General features: G+C 30.7%; 2 protein-coding genes across 2 annotated transcripts; both read left to right on the top strand.

Moving 5' to 3' along the window:
* Positions 1-1,919: 1,919 nt before the first annotated feature.
* On the top strand, positions 1,920-3,506 carry LOC105113465 (inorganic phosphate transporter 1-11-like). The gene has a single exon (XM_011009645.1). It carries the CDS (start codon positions 1,920-1,922, stop codon positions 3,504-3,506), a length of 1,587 nt encoding a protein of 528 aa, XP_011007947.1.
* A 6,059-nt stretch (positions 3,507-9,565) lies between these two features.
* Positions 9,566-14,593, top strand: LOC105113453 (mitochondrial carrier protein MTM1). Its single transcript, XM_011009631.1, has 11 exons — positions 9,566-9,673; positions 9,790-10,062; positions 10,635-10,724; positions 10,844-10,972; positions 11,305-11,364; positions 11,480-11,650; positions 12,681-12,777; positions 13,226-13,317; positions 13,442-13,591; positions 13,902-13,960; positions 14,142-14,593. Exons 2-11 carry the CDS (start codon positions 9,793-9,795, stop codon positions 14,275-14,277), a joined length of 1,254 nt encoding a protein of 417 aa, XP_011007933.1. The 5' UTR covers positions 9,566-9,673; positions 9,790-9,792; the 3' UTR covers positions 14,278-14,593.
* The last annotated feature ends 1,220 nt before the right edge of the window (positions 14,594-15,813 follow it).

Raw genomic sequence — 15,813 nt, 5'->3', positions numbered from 1 at the left:
TTTTTAATGATTTTGATACATGAAAATTAATTTTAAAAAATACATTTTACCATATTACTGAAAATACACTTATTCTAGTTAGGTTATTAATCAAATAGATTAAGTTTTTAATTTGCTAAAACCTGTTAAGTTTAGTTAATATTTTAATAATCTAAATGAATATAAAAACATAATTATAAAATCTGAGACTTGGTTTAAAGTTTAAATTATAAAGTTAGTTTAGCGAGTTAAGTTAATTTATTTTAATTCAAAACAATGTTATTTAAAAAAAACTAAAATAATATAGTTTTAAAATATTTATTTTTTATAATTTTATAATCAAATCAAATTTCATCAAAAAGTTAACTTGCAAAATTAATTATGTTTAACTGATTTAATTTTTTTCTAAACCAGGTTTTACAACACCTTAATTGAAAATGATTCTAAAATTATGAACTATTGTAGGAAAAATCGTTACTTTATTTGTCACTTTTATTTCACACGTGGCTCGAGATTTACTAGAAATAATATGCAACAATTTTTGCCATGTAAGCTTCACAGTGGTGGGATAGATGCTTTTCAAGCTTGAAGCATGTCTTTGTGCATATATATTTCATTTTATAGACTTTAGAATTTCATTTTAACAGGAATCTACCTAACAATATATATATATATATATATATATATATATATATATATATATGTATATGTATGTATGTATAAGAAGTGATGCCCATGTTTGGATTATTTTTTACTTTTTATTGTATATAAAAAAATCATACTTCCTATACCTTATACCGGCAATTAATCAAATTCTACAGTTATTATTCGTAACAGTTTTCCAAGTCTTTTAAATTTGCTTTTTTTTTTATAAATAAAATATGTTAAATATTTTCCAAATGGGTTTGATTTTATGTTCAAAAGGAATTTTTTAAAAAAAATTTAATATTTTTTTTCATCTTAATTGGCCACCAATTTTCATGGACGTTGGGGTGCTAGCAAGCAAAGGATGGCTTGTCTGTGATTAATGTTACCTTAATATTATGTAAAGATGAGATTCAACCAGCAAGAATACATCTCATGTTTATAGAATTAATTAAATAATTTTCTATATAATAGTAATTGAACAAACAAAGATAATAATGTTATTTTCATTCTTCTTGTATAAAAAAGTAGCATGTATTGATTTTTTATGCTGATAATTATATGTACCCATCTAGGTATTCGACACGTGATTGAGACCCTAACCCTTTTTTAATTAAATATAAAATAGGGCAACAATATATTAAAATTTTTATTAAAAATTGTACGGATAGTTTAATTACCGCTAAGAAACAAACCGCATGGACAGCCAAATGCTGATCAATTAAAATAGACAATGAGATATTTTTAATTAGTGTATCCTATAGCAATTAAGCTATATATATATCAGAAAAATGAAGAATATTCCAAGGACATTGAAGGACATCCGGTCATGGTTTCAGAAGACATTGCTGGATTTCTTTCTAGTTAATTAGCTCTGAAAAGACTTAGGAATATCCCAGAACATTAAATTTGACCCTCAGTAGCATGGAGACGTTTACATATTGATCTCTTTCCTTGAGGCGACAGAGAGAGGGACGCATTTGTTTTCTAATATAATTTTGTGTCTTCGTTATGATCGCAAGAGTGTATGAAAGCTTAACCATACTTGTTTTCAGTCATAATTATTTTTTTTAAAAAATTATTTAGTTTTCTAAATTAGATTAATTATAATTCCCAAATGGGTATATCCTCAATATTCCCTTTCTAATTTCTAGTTATTCTCCCATGGCTTAGTGTTCATCGAGCTCGAGTGCATTATCTATTTTTTCTTTATCATATTGCTTAAAATACCAATTATATATCCATGAAATCCTAGGCAAGAAAACCACTCCCGCCAAAAGAACTAAAAGAAAGACATGTCCTCGTCAAATTTAGCGGTGCTTAATGCTCTTGACAATGCTAGGATACAATTGTACCATGTCACTGCGATTATCATCGCAGGCATGGGATTTTTCACCGATGCTTATGATCTTTTTTGCATCTCCACCGTGTCGAAACTCCTCGGTCGCCTTTATTACTATGATCCAATCACAGGAAATCCGGGAAAGCTTCCAACAAATGTCAACAACGTGGTTATTGGTGTCGCCCTGGTTGGAACACTAAGTGGCCAATTAATCTTCGGTTGGGCTGGTGACAAACTAGGCCGCAAAAAGGTTTATGGTGTCACTTTGATTATCATGGTCATCTGTGCTATTGGCTCAGGCATATCCTTTGGATCATCAGCCAAATCTGTGATTGGCACACTTTGTTTCTTCAGATTTTGGCTAGGGTTTGGCATTGGTGGTGACTATCCACTTTCCGCGACGATAATGTCTGAGTATGCAAACAAGAAAACTCGTGGGAAATTTATAGCTGCAGTGTTTGCCATGCAAGGAGTAGGAATTATTTTCGCCGGGCTAGTGTCAATGATTCTTTCTAAGATTTTTCTCTCTCGTTATCATGCTGTGCCATTTAGCAAAGATCCTATATTGTCTACGCAACCTCAGGCGGATTTTCTTTGGAGAATTGTGCTAATGCTTGGTGCTTTGCCCGCCATGTTAACATTCTATTGGCGGATGAAGATGCCCGAAACCGGTCGTTACACCGCTCTAATTGAAGGGAATGCTAAAAAAGCTGCAGTCGATATGGGAAGAGTTCTTGATATTGATATCCAAGAAGAATCAGACAAGTTGTCCGAGATCAGGGCCTCAAATAATTACAAGCTACTATCCTGGGAGTTCTTTGATCGGCATGGATATCACTTGATAGGTACAATGAGCACATGGTTTTTGTTGGATATAGCATTCTATAGCCAAAATTTAACACAAAAGGACATATTTCCAGCCATGGGATTAACGAAACAAGCTGCGGATGTTAGTGCTTTAGAGGAAGTCTATGAGACATCTTGTGCCATGTTCATCGTTGCATTGTTTGGCACATTCCCTGGTTACTGGTTCACCGTCTTGTTCATTGAAACTCTAGGCCGGTTTTTTATCCAGGTCATGGGGTTTATCATGATGTCAGGCTTCATGCTGCTTATGGGAGTTTTCTATGATGATCTTAAAGAACATAAGTGGCTATTTGCACTTCTCTACGGCCTAACATTTTTCTTTGCCAATTTCGGTCCGAATAGCACAACGTTTGTGCTTCCCGCCGAGTTGTTTCCAACCCGACTCAGATCAACTTGCCACGCATTGAGCGCGGCGGCCGGAAAGGCTGGAGCCATGATTGGGGCATTTGTGGTTCAAACATATACTTTGGATGGGGATGTTACCAAAATAAAACTTGCTTTGTTGGCTCTGTCCTTTACCAATATTCTAGGGGCTTGTTTCACGTTCTTCCTGTCGGAGACCAAAGGGAAGTCATTGGAGGAGATATCCGGCGAAGATGGTGGTCAGAATAGGACGAAAACTGCTGCTAGACGCTCAGCTAGTTGGGATGGCCAACTTAGGCAAGTTATATGAAGGGATAAATCTGCTTGCCAGCATATATATAGTTAATAAATGGGGAGAAAAGAAGGTAGCTTTTTGGGCTTGATATTCTTGTTTTTATGCATGTCCTGATAATTAACAAATTGTAATTTTTAAGCCCTAAAAAAAAGGCCCCCGAAAAAAGTATAGGAAATGTAAACATAAGTGTCTGTGTGTAGTAAATATCATTTTGTGCTAATTTGCTTCCATGTTTTCAAAAAAAAATTAATGTCTTTGGATTTTTTATATATTAATATTAAAAATAAATTTAAAAAACTAAAAAAATATTATTTTAATATATTTTCATTTAAAAATTATTTTAAAAAACAACAATATTAAACATGTTATTAAAAGATTGAATAGTACATCAACCAATTACAAACAATATTTCAAGACTTAATCTTTGTTTTTATATTTTAAAAATATTTTTTAAAAGATTTAATTTTTTTTATTTTAAATTAATAGTTTTTTGTGTTTTTAGATCATTTTGATGTAGTAATATCAAAAATAATTTTAAAAAAATAAAAAAATATATATTATTTTGATATATTTTTAAGTGAAAAATAATCGCAACCACACTTCTAAACTCACATGTCTTTATTTTAATATCATCAACAAAGAAATATAATTTTATTAACTAACAAAATTATTTTTAAAATATTGTTTACTATTAAAATTAAAAAAATAAGATACAATGGTTAAAAAAATTGATCCATTTATTAATTAAAGTTTTTTGTTTTAGTCCAAATTAAATTGAACAAGGTTTAAGTAAAATACTTATAAAATATTTCATCACAAATGTTGTAGTCTAACAAACACCAAGAGAAAGCACTTGACGAAATGCCATGCACTCTCTGAAAGTACCCCATGAGAGCATCCCTGCCTATTTTAGTGCAGTACTTAGTGACATAAGATTATTGTCAGATTCCATCCTTTGTTGATATGAATCAATTATAGGAAATTATACAATATAAAGTCAATGGGAGAATACATACATACATACATACATGCATACATGCATACATACATACATATATATATATATATATATATATATCTATGTATGCATTAAAAATAGATAGAATTAAAGATGCAATTTAAAATCCATTTCCTCCTATTTTGTTAAAGCTATCAATATATTTATTAAGTCTTGTTCATTTCATGTCAATTTTATTTATTATTACATAAGCATTTGATTTATATTGCAATAACTCCATTTAAAATCACATTAAGTGAAATTTTTATTTGAAAGAATTATTTCAATATTCATATCTCAAATTAAACCATGTAAGGCATCATTTGAAAAAATAAAGAGGTTTTTCTTGACGTTGGACATTAGGCTGATATCAATAAGACTAATGAGATAATAATTATACAATAATCTAGTGTAATTGTCAAAAGCAAACATAAAAGTATATCTTAATAAAGAAACAGTTTTTTTTTTATAATGAATGAAGAAATTAATTAAGAGGTATTTGTTTTGTGTAAAATATTTTATGAATAAGATGTAAAATCTTTTTTCAAAAAACATCTTACAAAAAATATTATTTACGATACTTTATACTTGATATATTATAATATAAAAAATATAGTGATATGAGAATGATAAAGATCAATAAGGCATCATACTAATGAGATAATTGATAATGGAGGGGATAATAAGGCTAAAGTAGTGGTGTAAGAGTTTTTGTAGTGATATTGATGGTAATAAAATGTATTTAACAAGATTAGATATTTAAAAATTCTTCTTGGGTTACTGTATTTATACATTCAAACTAAATTAAATAAGACAAATGTTTTATTATGCATTTAAAGTTATGTTATTTTATGTTGTTGTTTTTCTTTAAAGTATTTAATTTTTCCTGATGTTTTGGTTATTGAACTTTATTTCTTTGTTTTTGGTCATTTGGAGTTGTTACCATGGTTTTGTGTATTGGAGTTTGTTTTATTTTGTTTGCTCTCATATATGTATCATGAAAGATATTATTTTAATGATACATTACAAAATACTATTATAAAATGCAATTATAGGGTTTAAATGATAATTTTGTTTTAAAAGGACTAAATTGGCATAAAAGAATAAGGGCTGCTTTTTTTTACTTCTCATTTTTCATGTTTATAGGATGCAACATTCTACACTTTGGTCCTTTTATTTTTAAATTTTACTTTTCAATAATAAAATTTTATTTCTTTTATATTTTAATCATTGTCAATTTAAAAAGGAAAAGAAGAAAGACACTAGAAATATAAAAGAGAAAAAATACTCTCAAATGATCAAATTTTGACCATCAATAATTCTGATTTTAGTGTATATAGATTCATATTTAATAGAAAGGTTTTACATAGGTGATTTTTATTTTTATTTTATTTTATTTTAAGTTTTTAGACTGACTAGAATGTGTTTATGGTTGGAAATGAAGTTTTTTTTTAAGACTATGTAATAATTTTTTTTGTTTTTTATAATTTTAGGTTGAAAAAAATATTAAAATTTTAGTTTTTAAGGTACAAAAGCTTGGACTCCATGCTCTTAACCATTGAAGAAGATGATTGAAGATTATTATAATTGGTAAAACATTGTTATTCCATATGAATTATACATTCATCCACTGTTTTTAAAAAAATTAAGGTACAAGCTCCAAGGCTTAGATTTAAAGGCTTAAGTATGCTTGAGCTTAATATTTTATGATCTCTTGTTTTTTTTTAAATGCTTTTTATTTTAAATTAAAATCTTAATTAAATAAATAATTAGAATAATATTTAAAATATTATTTTTTATATTATTTTTTATTTTTTATGATAATATACGCACTTTGTTTTATACTTATACATGAAATTAATACGCACAATTTTTCTAAGAAATTACACATAAATATTCAATGAGATTAAAATATATAGTTTGTTATTTTTATATCATTTACTCAAATTAATTATCCTTTTATTTTTATATAGTCACGTATAAATAATCAAAACATGCTTCATGATTTAAAATTGTTTTACATATCATTAGTAGTTCTTATTTAAAAAACAATGTGTTACATAGACAATTTTTTATCTATAAGTTTTAGCCCATATCAGTCTAGTTCAACTAAAATCAACCTTTTATTATCAATTCACTCGTATTTGCCCATAATTATATGTTTCACTCACCCAAAAAAATTCCTACACTTTAACATGTCCTAAACAGACAAAATTAACACAAGCAAAGTAAGGTACACAACAAGATTCACAAGAACTTTTTCTTAATTTTTTATTAATTCTTAACATAGAAATATATACAAATTCATATATGTATGCTATGCACAAAACTTGCATCAAATTTGCATACCACACAAAAAAGACTTTAAAGCCTGTTTATAAATAATTTTATGGAAATTATAAAATAAGTTGTTGTACTTATTTTTCAAGACACAATGAGGTAGTTTCTCTTTATATTTTTCATAAATTTAATGGCCTCATTCCAACAAGTGTTGGGAAATTTCCTCCTGTGATCTTAAGAATTTAGTGACTTTGCAGAGTATTCCAATCACATCCCGTGTTTAATAGCCCATCACTCACGATTTAGATAGTCTTATTCTCAACTAGTAATGTCTGAAAACAATCAAAACTTTCTATAACTTTATCGCTACTTTCCCTTATAAATTGAATATCTAACTTCTAATTCTGCTATATTTCATATGTGTTTGGATTGTTTGTTGTCCAAGTCCTAACTTATATCAGCTCATTACCTTTATAAGCTAATATTATCAGTTTTGTCATTGCTATAAATTTTAACATTGTCTCACAGACTTCTGCTGCTATCGATTTCAACATTATCTCACGGTTTGTCACTATCTAATGTGTTTTTCCAACAATACCCTTGATGAATCTAACCCTATAACAAACCTCCTCCAATAAAAGAACCCAATGTTGTTGTCAGAACAAACATAAAATACCTCTGCTCTAAGTCTATCTATTATCACAATGTTGTGCCCTAATATAAACCCTTTTGTTTCTATGTTTAGTCCATCAAATATATAGTAACAAGAACATTGATAATTCCATCATCAATTTGTTTCCAAACCAAAACTATAACTATGTTTTTCTAAGATCCTTGCTTATTTCCAAACAAAGTTAAATCAAATACTTTGAGATCATCCCAAAACTATAAAGACCAACCCCATTGATTTTATTTGAACAAAAAAAATATTATACCATTATTGCCACATTTTTCTTATATCTCTAAAAATTCATATGCAATTCCCCCAAGTCATACACAACAACACACAACATGTATTCCTTTTACAATCTCATATGTTAAATCATTCACCCACAAACTTGTTTTATGATATTGATCACTCCTAAAGCATCTCTCAAGGTTTCATCATTCTCTTCACAAATATATTCATATAAAGTTTTAAATAGTGATCATGAACCCCTATAAATTTACCTGACTCTCCCAAACTCTTTATACCAATATACAAGTATGGAAATAATCCAACTTAATTTCAGTAATTAACATTTAGCGAAGTATAAAAACTAACCAAACTTCTTATAACTCTGCTATCATTTTCTCTTATAAATTGAATGTTTAATTGCAACCTTTAAATGTCAATTCTGTTATATTTTCACAGGTGTCTTGGATCTTCTATCATCTAAGTCCCAACTCACATTAGCCCACTACTCGTGTAAGTTAATATTCTTGATTTTGATATTATTTTATGTTTTGTTGTTGTCCATTATGTTTTTCTAGTTGTATTTTTGTTAGCTTATACTCCTAATAAATTTGATCTTTTATAACAATGTTTCTTATAAAAAATAAAAAAATGAAAAATGAGTTTTTTATAAAGAATTTTTTTTTTCTACTAAATTCAAATTAATTTAATTTTTATAAATATTTATTTTCATAATTATAATAAAAAAATAGTTACGAAAATTGTCCCCTTTGAACAGTATATTGCTGAAAGAACAACGTGGCATAAGTGTCCAGCTGTAACCCCGGCAGCGTTGATTCGAAACGGGAATCGCGCCTCGGCTTGCGGACCACGGAAGAAACTAGAAAACCCTGGAACTAGTTAGCATTAACGGCGCCCGTGAAGTCTCCAATAAGGCCCTGTTTGTTTCCTCACTTTTTTTTTTTCCGATACAAAATGCAGTCTTTTCCCTCTCGCAGCCTGTATCCTTCTTCTTCACTCAGGAAGGCAATTTAGTGAGTTTGTTCAGTTTATGTGCCTTTATCGTATTACTATCACAATTTTTTTTATTGTATAATTATTATTATTATTATTTATTTTCAAATTATTTGTGATAACTACTATTTTGGTTCTAATTGATTTGAAAATAATTGTCTCTTGTTTAACAAGGTCTATTTTGAAAACATGAGATATAAGAAACTATAACTGTCCAATAATAAAATCAAAATCATTTTTTATTGAAAATAAAATGAACATCTAATTTATTTGAATATTTATTTTTTCACATTATAATTAATTTTAAAAACTATAATTAAATGTTCTAAAAAATATAGAATTGAAATGGTAACTTTTATCCTCGATCATCAATTAAATTATAATTTAATATTTTATCTATTTTTTATTCAATATTTTATACAAAATAAAAATTTTATATCGATAATTAACCCAACAGGAACTTATTAACACAAAAAAATAATATTATATCTAATTTTTTTATATTTATTTTTTAATTGTTTTTTTCATGTTTTCCATTTTCTAAGAGTAAATTATAAAATAATTAATATTAAATAATTAATGCTAAATTAAAGATTCATAAATCTAAAATAAAAACCAAATGAGAAATTATTCTCAAACCTTTATAATTCAAATTAGTCAAGGAGACGAATCAATCACTAAAAAAAAAGATTTACCCCAATAATCAATTGATTTTTTTTTTGAATTTAGATCAACTTGTGAAATTTATATCTAATAAAACCACAATAAATTAACAATTTATTTTGTTTTTCTGAGAAAAAAAACTGATATTACAACAGCCCACACTGAAGAAAAAAAGGTCTTAAAACCGAAGGCAATCGAAACCCTAAAATAACGCTTCTTTCAAATAAAAAAAAAACCCGTCTCCAAACGTGGCCTTAAGTATAAACACACACACAGGGTTCCTTACCCCCTACCCCCTACCATCTGTTCTTTTTCCTGCTCTCCAAGGAATCGGTAAGAACACAAAAATCTCGAGAAAATGCTCTCTTTAATTAAGACCAAAAGCCCATTATTTTTTTAGCTATAAACATCTATTTAATCTCTCGAAACTTTTTCTTTTTTTTTCTTAGATAATGGGGGCAGAGATAACTCAAAATCAATGGGAAATAAATAACGATAGCTGCAGCAGAAACGGTCATGATTTGTTGGCTCTTGATGGTAATCATGATCATGGAGGATTTTCTGAGAGAGGATTCTGTGATGCGCAGGTGCAACAAGAATCGAATAGTGCATGCACAACAACGACGACGGATGTGAGTTTAGGGATTGGAGAAAGAGCTGTGTCTGCTGCTGGTGCGGCTTTTTTGTCTGCTATTATTGTTAACCCTCTTGATGTTGTCAAGGTAATTATTTACGTTTTTTTCTTCTTTTTTATTTTTATGGGTTTCAGTTCTTTTTTTCAGTTTCGGATATTTAGGTTATGTCAATATTGTTTAACATTTTTTTTTATTACTGTTATATTTGTGCTTCATGTTTATCTTTTTTGGTTTTTTTAATAAATTGAAAATGAGGTGTTCTTTTTGTTTTATTTTGTGATTTTGGGTTGTTAATTTATGCCAATGTTGTTGATAAATGATATGGGTTTTGTCTACAAGATCCATTGGTGTTACTTGAATGCGAGTTTTGATTCATTTGTTTAATGGGATATAATTTCTGTTTTTTATGTTATTTTTAGTGGTTTGTTTATGGTTTTTATTTTCTTATCTAGTTAATTTATATTTTATTTATATTAGATAAATATTTATCATAAAGTAAAGATATTTTATAGTATTATTTTAGTTAAATAATTAGTGATACTTCAAATATAAAATACTTATATAAAACCTCGATAAAAATATATTTTTCAATACTAATTATGGTTCAAAAATTTAAAAGCATGGTGATTACTGAATTATTTCATGATCTTTGATTTCAGACAAGGTTGCAAACACAGGCAGCTGGAGTTGCATACTCACACCCCTTAAGTAACATTATAAGTAGAATGGCATATTTTGGGCCAACCATGGTATGGACTTCTCTCTTTTCTTATCTTTCCTTTTCGTTTATATTTTGGATGTAACTGTTGTATAAATTCTTCACGCTGCCAAAGTTTGCAATTAATGGGGATGTTTGGTGTTGGCTCAGATGTTCGCTGATTTAAGGTGTTCACCATCATGTACACATGCTGGGGTTCATGGAACGGTGTCAATTTGTCCTCCTGATTGTTTTCAGTATAAGGGAACTCTAGATGTTTTCTACAAAATCATACGGCAGGTTGGTGATTTGTTAATAATTTGTGATAATATAGAATTGTAAATAATTCTAGGGGTGAAACACCAAAAAAGAACTGATAGAACAGCAAGCAGCATGATTGGACAGTGAAGTGCTTGTATTTGTATTTTGCAGTGGTCATCTCAGATGCTGATATCAAAAGTTTGACATAGTGTTGGGTGAACTAGTTGCAGGCTTGTATATTGATCTTTAGTATTGCGAAAAGATTGTGATTTGCATATTCAACTCTAGGGTTTATCCATAGTGACTCTGGTTTTGATTGTTCTATGGGCTTGAACCACTATCAATTGTTTAATTGGAGGAAAATTTCATAGGAAGGAATTGCGAGGCTATGGAGAGGCACAAATGCTGGTCTGGCGCTGGCTGTACCAACAGTAAGTCCCTCAATTAGCAAGGAAATTTTCAGTTGAGAGATGGTTCTATTGCAAGGTTGAAATATTTTGTATTATATCAGCTCTTAGTTATGTTTGTTCGTACTCCCTCATGCAGGTTGGGATCTACCTACCATGCTATGATTTATTTCGTAACTGGCTGGAGGATCTAACTGCTCAAAATATTCCTGGTGCCACTCCATATGTACCTTTGGTAGCAGGTTCATTGGCACGTTCGTTAGCTTGCGCGACTTGCTATCCTATTGAACTTGCTAGAACCCGCATGCAGGTAGATAAATGATTTCATATATATATTTGTCTGTGTTATATTGGGAATGAATCCCCCTGTTGGCATGGTAAAGAAATGGTTTCATCTTTTATACATCTCCAGTATGGATACAAGTTTCCAGATTCCAAGCTCCCTATCCTACAACTAGTAGTAAACTGTTGATGTCATTGTTTCAACATGATGCTAGAAATGGAACTTTTGATGTCTTTGTTTCAACATGATACTAGAAACAGAACTGTTGATGTCACCTGTTTAAGTAGATAATGAATTACCATGGCATTTTGTAATCTCTCTCTCTCTCTCTTCCTGTATTCTATAATTTTATTTGATCTCTAAGAGCATGTTTGTTTCTGCGTTTCAAAAGCGCTTTTGAAAAAAATTGAAATTTTTTTATTTTTTTATTAACTTCAAATTAATATGTTTTTAATGTTTTCAAATCATTTTAATGTGCTGATGTCAAAAATGATTTTTAAAAAATAAAAAAATATCGTTGGCATGTATTTTGGCACGAAAAGCTATTTGAAAAGCAACAGCAACCACACTTCCAAACAGGCTTTAAGTCACCCAATGTAGTCTAGACTGGTGCTATCTGTCGGAAACAGACTTTGAGATGATTTCCATGTCTGTTTTTTGTGTGTGTTTATGTGTGTGTGTGTGTGTGTGTGTGTGTCTAGTGTATGTTCTTTGTTTTCTATGAATTACAATTTGGTGTATGGATCTTTGTTTCCAATTAATTACGCGGACAACAATTTTTTACTCACTGTTCTCCCAAATTCCATAATGCAGTACAACTAACATAATAGGATGTTATTTGCAATCTTCCTTAATACATGAATTTATTTTGTGACAGAACATGTTTAACTGGAAATTTCACAATTTCAATGATTTAGTATATATTTTATCACCCTAGACATTGTTTAAAAAACTAAGTTTATAATATGAAATTGTGTTTGCCTTAATACTTGATCCTGGATTGTTGTTTATTTTCAGGGGAGCTTCTTACTTGACTTGTTTGTTTCTTCAACCGTAGGCATTTAAGGCAGCTCAAACTGTTAAACCTCCGGGAGTTTGGAAAACATTAGTCGAGGTCCTCTCCCATGTCAGAAGTACAAACAATGTTCAAAATGGTAAATGGTTCTTTTATCATTGCATAATTTTGGATCTTCATTGGATTGGAAATTGAAGGTAGTGGAATATGTAACCTGTTTCGTGCCTCATATGAAATTCACCTACACCAATTAATAAAAGGTTGTTGCCTCAGACTCATCTTTCTAGTTTGTCATGACTGGTGAGGATTAATTAAAGTTCACTGGATATCAGTGTCCATGAAGGAAAAAATATTTTCCGGCTGATTGGCGTTGGCTCATTAAAATCCATACATATCACCTATAAGAAACCTGTGAAAATATCTCAAATATAAAAGGACAACGTAGAATTCCAGTTGGAAGATAAAAAAGGCTAAAAGTGAAGGTCTCCAAAGTCAAAAGAGTGTCTCTTTTAATGTATAGTACGGAATAATCAACTTACTGTTTTGGAACGACTTATTGCGATAACTAACACGGTTTCTTGCAACAGTGAGAGGCTATCGCATCTTGTGGACAGGCATGGGAGCACAGCTTGCTCGTGATGTTCCATACTCAGCAATTTGTTGGTCAACCCTTGAGCCAGTAAGTAGCCATCTTCTTGCATTTCTACAAAAAAAAAATTTGCTAATGGTCTTTGGATGTAGTTATTGTCTATATGCTGTATATTTTGCTGAGAAACGGAAAATTCTGTTTTCTGTTGATATAGATCAGGAGAAGGCTTCTAAGTTTGGTTGGCGAGGACCCCAATGCTTTTAAAGTCTTTGGAGCAAACTTTTCTGCTGCTTTTGTCGCAGGAAGTCTTGCTGCTGCTGCTACATGCCCTCTAGATGTTGCAAAAACCCGCCGGCAGATAGAGGTTATTGCTTTCCCCTGCCCTTCTGAATGCAATTTTATGCAGATGTTAGCCTCCAATCATGTGCTAAGGTGTTCCATGTAGAATGTAATTTAGGGCTAATGAATACTGGTTCGGAATCAATATTTTGAAAAACAAATAGGAGTGGACAGTGCAATGAAATATATATATATATTTGTCTCATGAAAATCAAATGAGAACAAAAGGAACCAACTGAATTGGATTCCAGATTGTGGCCTGAAAATTGAGATTTATGCGCTGCTATCTTGACCTACAATGTCTGACAAATTTGATATCATCATTTGATTTTCAGAAGGATCCTGTTAGAGCATTGAGGATGACTACCCGGCAAACATTGAAGGAGGTTTGGAGGTAGCTTCCTAATTTCATGAATGTATTTGTTGATTAAAGCCCATCTTTTTTAAACCATGACGCCAAATGGTTGTTCAGTGTTTTTTGTAGGCTGCTGGCATGCAAACCACTTGATTGCATTGCCATGACAGATCTTCTGAACTTCGTAATTTATGTATGATTTATTGTTTGTTTGAAACAGGGATGGAGGAATGAGGGCACTTTTCACAGGTGTTGGTCCTCGTGTTGGCCGTGCCGGGCCATCTGTTGGGATTGTGGTTTCGTTTTATGAAGTCGCGAAGCATCTTCTACATCACAGATATGCAACTTCAGAGTAAATGGGAATCGGTGTACTGCTGCCATTTTTTTTTAATTTTTTCACAGAAGCAATGCTCGGTGATGGCATGGGAACAACATTTTTGACATTGGAAAAACAGTCAATAGTAACTACGTGAATAACATACAAGCAGAGAAGAAATGCAGTTTAATCATGGTTAGGTGCTTTATCTCTAGGCCTGGAAGAGTAGGATAGAATCTTTTCATCATCCAATTTTGTTTTCCAGGTTGTCCATAACGTGTACTGCCCTAGAGGAACAGAAATTTTTCATACTTTTGGGGATTTTCCCTGATCAAAGTTTTTTTTTTCCCGTCTTCTGAGGACCTTGCATACTCTCTTGCACTTCTTCCGCCAGTTTCTTACATTTCGATCTAAATCACTGAATGGAAAACAAGAACTTGGGCATTTGAAAATAATAATAAAAGAAAAATAGTTAATTGTCACATTTTCGATCCCTAAATTTGCTGTAATAAAATGAGACAACACACTACTTCTTCCAAGACAAAAAACATAAAAAAATAAAAACCCTGGATGGTCGATGGAGATTATCCTTCAAGTTTTCAACGAGTTACATATGGAACTAGTTGGATCTTGTAAACATACCAAACACAATTCTTCTTCAAAGCAACACAACTTCCTCTGGCTTCTGAATCAGTGAATAAGGTATGTGAGCACCAATGCTACAAGCATCAGAATACAAGCTATTCCTTGATCAATTGCAGTGCCTGCAAACACAATATATAAGAGGAAAAAGGGTGAGTAAATTTTATTTTTTATTAAATAATATTCTTAAAAGGGTAGGTTTTTATTCAGTTTCCCAAAATTTGAAGACCAATATCATAACACTGAGCCTTAATTTAACCCTAAAATAAGCAAGGCAAGGGAAGAAATAAAATTGCTAAAGAAAACAAAAACAAGTTCTACGAAACAAGATTCAAATTGACAACACTTCAAGAAGCTTCTTTTTTTTTTGCAAGTTAGCAACTCATATCTGTCCATTTATTTCTATGTCAATGAAAGAAGCTGGCAACAAGAAGGAATAGACTCACCATCGCTTGTGGGTGATGGAGCAGGAGCTGAGGTTTGGCCATGAGCCAAAGGCATAAAGATGGCACAAATCATGGCAACAATGGCAGCTAAAACTCCAAATGAAATGTGAGAAACAGCCATTTTCTTCTTTATCTCTTCTTTCTTCGCTACTTCCTTAAAAAAAAACTCCCTCTCTTCGAAAAAAACAATCGAGAGGAAGTTTATGGAAATAGAAAGACAGAGAGAAGAAGCAGAGAATATTGGAAAACAATGGTGCTAAATGTAGAGGTGATGAGGGAATATTATTTATAGTGAGAACATGCATGGATATAGGGTTTGTGCCCATGTTTACATATATTGACCTAGTCTATAAATAAATTCTATCTAATAATTTTTCATGACAAAGAATCAATGATACTAAATTAAGGCCATTAATTTACTAAATTTCTCCCTATATTAGTGGAGTCTCCCATCTTTACTACCTGGGAGACAGTCAAATTTTGTTCTA

The sequence above is a fragment of the Populus euphratica genome, unplaced genomic scaffold (assembly GCF_000495115.2).
Source record: "Populus euphratica unplaced genomic scaffold, PopEup_1.0 scaffold421.1, whole genome shotgun sequence".
Taxonomy (NCBI): domain Eukaryota; kingdom Viridiplantae; phylum Streptophyta; class Magnoliopsida; order Malpighiales; family Salicaceae; genus Populus; species Populus euphratica.
The sequence above is the reverse complement of the archived record's forward strand: the minus strand, read 5'-3'. Positions and strand labels throughout refer to the sequence as shown.

Coding starts and splice junctions, on each gene's coding strand:
- LOC105113453 (XM_011009631.1), top strand. CDS start 9,793: ATGGGGGCAGAGATAACTCAAAATCAATGGGAAATAAATAACGATAGC. Junction 10,725..10,843: donor CATATTTTGGGCCAACCATG/GTATGGACTTCT, acceptor GTGTTGGCTCAG/ATGTTCGCTGATTTAAGGTG. Junction 13,961..14,141: donor ACATTGAAGGAGGTTTGGAG/GTAGCTTCCTAA, acceptor TGTTTGAAACAG/GGATGGAGGAATGAGGGCAC.
- LOC105113465 (XM_011009645.1), top strand. CDS start 1,920: ATGTCCTCGTCAAATTTAGCGGTGCTTAATGCTCTTGACAATGCTAGG.